This window comes from Rhododendron vialii, chromosome 5a (genome assembly GCF_030253575.1).
Source record: "Rhododendron vialii isolate Sample 1 chromosome 5a, ASM3025357v1".
NCBI classification, from domain to species: Eukaryota; Viridiplantae; Streptophyta; class Magnoliopsida; order Ericales; family Ericaceae; genus Rhododendron; species Rhododendron vialii.
Window position 1 is genome coordinate 24,144,917 of NC_080561.1, and position 8,552 is coordinate 24,153,468.

The following is an 8,552-nucleotide window of genomic DNA, read 5'->3' on the forward strand; positions in this document are numbered from 1 at the left end:
AAGTCTCCCTCCTGTCAGAATTTCGTCACCGACCACCCCATCCTCCGCCGCTTCAACCATGACTCATATCCTTCAAAATCAAATCTTCATTAAAATCTTCTTTTGTTTCAATTTCTCGTTTTTAATTCATTAAAGATCAAAACTTTTACTTTCTCAAGTAGCAATTTTCGTTTTTCCCCAACCCATCACCGTCGCCCATCACACCCACCACATCCACCATTGCCGTTGTCAGCCATCACCACCACATCGCCGAGCTCAACAATTCCAGTATTCCCAAAACAAACGGTTCAAACCTTCATCAACCACCACCGCGTCGTCGTCTTCGATTTGGACCAAGTCAACTCGTCTGTTTTGTATTTTTTTTAAATTTCAAATGGGTTTGTGATCGAAATACAAAAGGTGCAATGAAAAGGCTGGGGTTTTGCATAAACGAAAGTATTAGAACTAGTAAATTACATTTGCATAAATCTGTGAGGAAAAGGCTGGGTAGCACCGCTGGGTGCAATCCACTCAGATTGGAACGCATGATCAATGGCGTAGAATCCAGAAAAAGGTGAAGAAAGTATCGGCATGAGTTAATAAACGATATGAACTTATTCCAAACAAACAAAATATGATTTGGGACAAAGTTCTTTAAAAAAATATGATTTAGTCTATGTTAACAGAAAGATTAGTCTTTACTAATACATAATGTAGTTTTTTAGAATTAATCACTTGCTCTTTTATAACTCAAATAATATAAAAAGTCAAATTATTTGGGACAAAATTCTCTAAAAAAATATGATTTGGTCTATGTTAATAAAAAAATTGGTTTTTACTACTCCCTCCGTCCCTTTTTTTGTGTCCAGTATTCCATTTTGGGCTGTCCCTTAATAAGTGTCCATTTTGTAAAGTTAGGGGGGTAAAAGTTGGTGTATTGTCTATTTTGTCCCTAAAGTAGATTTTATTTTGAAAAGTTAGTGAGTAAAAGTGTAATGATGATGGGTAAATAGGGAAAGTGGAGGAAAAAGTTGATGTGAAAGGTGTAATGATGATGTCTTTTTAATAAGTTGGAATTACGAAGCAGGACACTTAAAAAGGGACGGAGGGAGTAATATACAATGTAGTTTTTTAGAATTAATCACTTGCTCTTTTATAACTCAAATAATATGAATAGTTAAATTATTTGGGACAAAATTCTCTAAAAAAATATTATTTGATCTATGTTAACAGAAAGATTGGTCTTTACTAATACACAATGTAGTTTTTTTTATAATTAATCACTTGCTCTTTTATAATTCAAATAATATGAACAAGGCACCAGATCCTCTGTCCGGTGGTGGTGCGGTCCTTCTGGCTATGGCGGCGGCGGCAGTTTGGGGGTGGGGGCGTGTACCGCCACCAGGCGGCCGCAGGTGGTGGGGATCCGGTGTCAAGAACAAAGGGTTTGAAAGTAAAATGATTTTGGAGGGAGGGCATTTTTGTCTTCAAAATCATGTCTTGGCAATTAATATTTTCCTTTCCATGACTTTTCAATTCCAGAAAACTATTCCATGACTTGGGGATAAAATACCCCTCTTCCCACTAATCTGTGATTTCCCCTAGTGATTTGACTGATTATAATCAATTACGCCGATGATTAACTTATGTAGAATACTTAATTTTTTGATTTTGTCTTTATTCAATTTTTTTTTTTGGTTAGTTTTACAGCAAATTTTTATGTGATATGGGTGAGTAAGGATGAGAGGAACCGGAAAAATAAAAAATTAGGACTTTTACTTTTCCGGAAAATTATGATAAAAAAAAAAGTTTACACTTTTCTTGATATGCTATTTTACTTTTCCGGAAAATTATGATAAAAAAAAATCATAATTTTTTACTTCTTTGGTTCCTCTCACCCATATAACATAAAAATTTGGCATAAAACTAACAAACGTAAAAAAAAATTAAATAAGAACAAACCCAAAAATTATGGTGCATAAGTTAATCATTAGAGTGAATGGGTAATCCTCACCCATGGGACGGATGTTAGTCGGGCCGTAAAATGAATAATTCAAGAAAATGGAGGGAGAATTTTACACTTTGCTTGACAGGCTGTTTTGCCATTTTCTCTTTTCTTGGAAAAGCTGCGCGCAATAAAAAAAGCACAACCAAGGAAATTTTTTCCGCACAACCAAGGATGAAATAGTCTATTCTTCATTCAAATCAAACACAAGAATAGAAAATTTGTTACGGCTTTGTTTGTTTGGTAGTTTCGGGTATTTTAGTTTTGGTTGTGGATAGAAAGAGAAACAGAGTGATTAAAGAAAGGGGTAATGAGTGGAGATAGATAGAAAGAGACATGAAAGTAATAATTGGAGAAATATGATAATGATTGGAGAGAAAAATAAGATAATAATTACAAAAGAAAACAAAAACTTTTCTAAACTCAGAAACGAACAAGGCTGTTAACTTTTCCTTCTTTTCCATCCTTCTCCTATGTTATTTGTTTTTTTGAAGGGCCTTTCCCTATGTTCTAAAGAAAGTCTAACATTTTGCTTATTTTTAATTTATTAGTAGTAATAATCTTTTTATCACAATTTTGAGTCATAATTTCTATGTGATCCATTGTTCTCCGGAAAATAAAAGAATAAATAGAAGTTGGATCGAAACTTAAAAAAGTTCACTAAAGATGATTGTAGGTAATTATATTTATTTTTCTACCTTTTCGAATTGGTTAAAACTTAATTATTTAAAAAAAATTGCATTGAAATGAATCGCATTATAGATGCATTTTGACCAAATGTTAACAAAATAAAAAAATGCTGCGAAATAGACAGAAGTATACATATCCACGGACCTCACATGTATGTGAGAGGGGTGTAGCTGGGTGTGCCACACCCGATGTACCTCAAGCATTTTTGTACACGAAAATACTCCTAAATACCGACGGTTCTGGAGACAGGTGTCTGTCTCCGTATCCCTGCAATTCCTTGATTGTCCCGACCATTGTTCTTAAAATATTCACAATACAAGAAAATACTGGTAGTATAGTATAACAAGAAAAAGTCACTGTTTGGACCGTGGAGAGAATTTAAAAACGCCACCAAACAACCCTTTGTGTTGAAAAACACAAACCCACCCCCACCCCACCCAAGCTCTCACGCACAACAATCTCTCTCTCTCTCTCTCAAACAAATGCTTATGGCCGTGAACCAAACGGGTATGGGTCCAATATTCAGACCAGAAACGGGTTACCCGTACACCCACACACGGACATTGAAAAGAGACAACTGTTTGTTCTTAGGAGTTACCAATTCTGCAGGAAGAAGAGCTTTACAGAGAGGATTAAGGGGTCTGTATTCCGGGTCAAAAGAGTCATATGGATCAGGCTCCGATCCGCCGTAAAGTTCCGGAAAATGCTCTGGTTCAGGTTGAGAAACGGGGGGCTCTTCTGTGGTACTAGAAAGAAGAGGTTTATTCGACTCTATAACGCCACCAACACTGCTTCTAAATCTTTCTTTTGGTAGGGACTCTTTTTTTCTCTTCTTCTTTTATTTATTTACTAAATGTTTTTGGGATTTGTATTTTTTTGTAATTTATTTTGTGGGTTGATTTGGAATGAGTTTTTATACCCAAATCAGATAACCCAAGTTCTTGTTCTAACGCGTGCATTAACTGTTACATGTATTGGTGTTTTCAATTAGTTGATTTTGGACTGCAAACAACAGCTGTTTTGGTCCAGATTTGTTGAAAGATTTTTACTGTTAAGGTCTTGATATGATAAAAATTTGAATTGTTGATTGTTGAGATGGACGGCCACAGAGCGATGACTATGATGACTATTGACTGCTCCTTGAGTCCAAACTTGTACCTGTAGGGGAGTCGGGTCTTTCTTGTAAAACTGTTTCTGCAAGCACTGGTCATTTTCATGTTACTTAATTTCACTTTGCTTTGTATTTAATTTTATTTTGAGAATTTGAAGATATTTTTCATGAAGGTTCCTTTCATGAAAATTAGTTTTTTTTTTTTTCCACAAAAGAAAACCTGAAAAATGATTTTGGTGATAAGTTACCTGGATCTAATTCTGATGAGACAACAAAACAGAGCATGTGCTGTGGTTGGACGGACTAATCACTAAGGCTCCGTTCCAGAATAAAAAATAAGTCCTTATTTTTTGAGAAGTTAATTTTAAACTCAAAATTTTTGGGCTTATTAAAATCTGAAATATGCAATATAGATCTTGTTTGGAAGATCTCGATGAGATCTTTTATACGATGCAAAAAAAATTATTAAATTATTTTTCATTTTCTTTATTTTTTTAGTTTAAAAATGTGAAATAAGCTGCTTATTTTTTAAGAAGGTTTCTGGAACGGAGCCTAAGAGCAACAACATCAGCTTAAGTATTTTGAATTTTTAGGTATTTTAGATTGCAAAAGTACAAAAAGAAGCACATGCAGCACTTCTTCAAAAGCTGCGGTAAAATGCATTTGTCTATAGTGCTTCGGCACAAGTAGAGAAGCACTGTACATGAGGTATGCAATATTTTACATTAATTTCTCTCTCCTCTCTCCATCCCTCTCTCTCTCTCTCTCTCTTTCTTCTTTTTTCAAAAATATGCACTTTGGTGCATGTTGAAAAAGGAAAGAAAATATATTGTAATAGGAGATATGTTAAATAAATAGTGTTGGTGTAGTGTTAAAAGAAATATGAGTAGGTAAAATAAAAAATATGCACTGTTCGTAAGTTTGTTTAGCTAATAACTGGTAAACTTGTTCTAATGAGACAATAAAGTAAATTGCTATTCCCCCTCCCCCCCCCCCCCCCCCCCCCCCCCCCGGCTACGGCAACCTTTTAGTTAAAAAAAATATTTGTATTCTAATCATATTATTCTAAGAGACATATCAAATTGTCTTTAGGGTTCTTATAATCACGTTTCTGCTCCATAAGATTGTAAATTGATGGTTAAAACTAAAACGTGCCGTTTTAGGATTGTCGTTTCAGAGCAAAGATCTGTTTATTATTATTTTATTTTGAATGGTCATAATGAATTTTTTGGTTTAAGGTCTTTCAACAAACACCCTAAGACTCATTATTTAGTTTCAAAACTCTTTTAAGGTGTCCATTGAAAGGCCTTGGAGCCAAAAATTTATTATGACCATTTAGGATGAAATAATCAGAAAAATAACATCTTTGAACCGATTCAAACGGATTGAAAATTGAAACACTTATTTTTTTACACCGTTTATATATTAAAAAAATAGTTTAAAAAATAAGTGTATTCTAAAATTTAGTACGACCATTTAGGATGAAATGTTTAGAAAAATAATATTTTTGCACCGGTTCAAATGGATTGAAACTTGAAATACTTTTTTTAACTATATTTTTTAATATATATATATATATATATATGAGGAATTTTCAAATGAGGGATCCCTCATTTTGTTAAAATGAGGGACTTTCATTTCCCGATCAAATTTTGAAAATTCGAACCGTTCAATGTGTGCAGAACGTAATTTTAAGGGTCCCTGTGAGAAATCAGCAAAAAAAATGACCGGGAAGGGCTTCATCCGAGCAGTTTTCATTGAACCGTTCAATGAAAACTGCTCGGATGAAGCCCTTCCCGGTCATTTTTTTTGCTGATTTCTCACAGGGACCCTTAAAATCACGTTCTGATCACTTTGAGCGGCTCGGATCATCGAAATTCAATCGGGAAGGGGAGTCCCTCATTTTAATAAAATGAGGGATCCCTCACCGGAACCTAACTCATATATATATATATATATATATATATATATATATATATCTATAGGAAAAAAAGGAAAAAAATAGTCAGATTAACTTTTAACTATATTTTTTAATATATAAACGGTTTTAAAAAATAAGTGTTTTAATTTTCAATTCGTTTGAATAAGTGCAAAGATGTTATTTTTCTAATCATTTCATCCTAAATGGTTCTAATAAATTTTTGGCTCTAAAACCTTTCAATGGGCACCCTAAGAGCTTTAAACTAAATAAGGATTCTTTAGGGTGATCGTTGAACTGGTTAATGTTGTACTTATATATATTTGTTTTTTTTTATATAGATTTTTGAAAGCATAGAAATATGTTAGCTTTTGGCACAGAGCGTTGGTCTTAAATATGATATTGTGGTGGTTAATTGAAAATAGAATTTTAGTTAACCCAAAAAAAAAGGAGGAAAAATGGGAAAGGAAGCAAATAAAGGAAAAAATTGAAAATTAGAAAAAAAAAAAAGAAGAAGAAGAAGAAAAAGGAGCTGGGGAAGAGGGTAAAACAGGAAGGAGGGGGTGGGGTCGGGAGGGGGGCTGTGTCAGAAGGGGGGGAATAGCAGCTCTCGACAATAAAACAGATCTGGACGTTAAATCTTAAGTATTTATAGGCCTCAGTGTGGTTGACTTGCTTTTTTTTTTTTTGTTTTGGAAAAATAAATTTCGTTATTGAGATTCAATTACTTAACTGCTTATACAAAATCCGCTCACAAAATAAACAAATGCAATTGTTAGCCGAAAGATTTTGCTTATTTCTTACTCCTTTCGTCCCTTTTTAAGTGTCCTGTTTCGTAACTTCAACTTATTAAAAAGACATCATCATTACATTTTTCACATCAACTTTTTCCTCCACTTTTCCTACTTACGAGAGCTGCTACTCCCCCCCCCCCCCCCCCCCCCGACACACACACACACACCCCCCCCCCCCTCGGCCCCACCTCCCTTTTCCCAGTTTACCCCCCCCCCCCCCCCCCCTCTCGCTCGGACTCAGATCCTCTCCACAGGTCTTTCTCCCCAGATCTTACCCATCTTTTAACCACATGGGGACACCTCATTAATGAAGTAATCAACGGCCAAATACAAGCCACTGCACCAAGTCCAGAAATTGTCATCTAGACGATGTCGTTTACTTTCACGGCAAATTAACGCCGACCTTTTCCGTCTCTCTGTCTCTTCTCTCTCTTGGAAGCACTGCTTTACCTCCTAGCCGTAAATTCATCCATGGACGATAACACATCGCCATTGCTAAGGCCTGCATCTGTCAACCTCTTCGTCGGAAACAGCCACGACTACACTCTATCAAACACCAACCGTCGCCGATATTGTCGACTCCCCAGCCAGATCCGATGTATCAAGGCCATCCTCGCCCTCTCTTCCCTTCACTTGAAATATTATTGAAAATGGGTTTGATTTTATGAACCAAAAGAAGAAGAAGAAGAAGAAAGAAAGTGGGTTTGATTTTTAGCATATATTTCTTTCAATATATTTACAGGAATGGTGTTTGTCCTGTTCTTCAATGACCACAGCATATGACAGAAAAACTCCGGGGCAAAAATAAATCTTCATTTTCCAAAATATAGAATCAAAGAAGCCCTAATCTCCAGAATACACTTACTTTCAAGATGAAATCAGAACAAAGCCCTTAAATTTCAGGAACTCAAATGAAAATCAAAACTAAAAGTTGAAATAAGGGCTAGATTTCCAAGAGGAGAAGATCCACAAGGAAATCATCATAGTCGTGCGGATATATCCCGCTCATCGGAACTGCCATATCCCGGTCATCTGAAACCCCATATCTGTCTGTGAGAGCAAGGCGAGGTGTGTGTGCGAGAGAGAGAGAGAGAGAGAGAGAGAGGCCAACGTTGAAAAGGGGACGTGTTAACGGAGCCTATGGGGTTTTCTGCTGCCGTTACTTTTGTGTTGGAAAGGGCACATGAAACAACACCGTTTCACTAATGTGACATTTGGATGCATTGCTGGCTTGTGTTTTGGCCGTTGGATTACTTCATTAATGAGGTGTTTCCATGTGATTAAAAGATGGGTAAGATCTAGGGAGAGGGACCTGTGGAGAGGATCCGAGTCCCTCTCGCTCTCTCTCTCTCTCTCCCTTTTCTTTTTTTCCACTTTCTGCTTCTTTTTTTCTTCTTTTTTTTCCTTTTCTTTTCCAGTTTTTTTTTTTCATTTTATTTCATTTTCTTTCTTTCCGGTTTGAATTTTTTTTTTTAATAATAGGTTCAAGTCTAATTCTAAGCTTTGTAAAGTAATTGAAAGAAAAAAAGTGTTTCAATTGATCATGTTTATCCCACTGTTTTTTTTTTTGGTCCTTTATAGATTAAAAAATATAGTTACGAAAATAAGTGTTTCAATTTTCAATCCGTTTGAACCGGTGCAAAGTTGTTATTTTTCTGATCATTTCATCCTAAATGGTCATAATAAATTTTTGGCTCCAAGGCCTTTCAATGGATACCCTAAGAGAGTCTTAAAACTAAATAATGAGTCTTAGGGAGTTTGTTGAAAAGTCTTAAACCAAAAAATTCATTATGACCATTTAAAATAAAATAATAAAAAAACGATCTTTGCTCTGATTTAATTGAATTGAGAATTAAAGCACTTAATTCTTGAATTATATTTTTAAATATACAAATGGTGTATTTATAGAAATTAAATAAATAGATATAAGTAATTAAATAAAAAAATTAAATTAAAAAGTATGGGGGACCCGGGGGCTCTGCTGCCCCCATTGACATAGTAGCCCCTAAACGTTTCCGTTTTAGTTATAAAAAAATAGAAACCATCCATTTGCAA

The 8,552-nt window shown here is 35.1% G+C and overlaps 1 protein-coding gene across 1 annotated transcript; it reads left to right on the top strand.

The window, feature by feature from the left end:
* Window positions 1-1,287: 1,287 nt before the first annotated feature.
* LOC131327688 (uncharacterized) lies at window positions 1,288-3,488 on the top strand. Its single transcript, XM_058360832.1, has 2 exons — window positions 1,288-1,482; window positions 3,117-3,488. Exons 1-2 carry the CDS (start codon window positions 1,288-1,290, stop codon window positions 3,486-3,488), a joined length of 567 nt encoding a protein of 188 aa, XP_058216815.1.
* The last annotated feature ends 5,064 nt before the right edge of the window (window positions 3,489-8,552 follow it).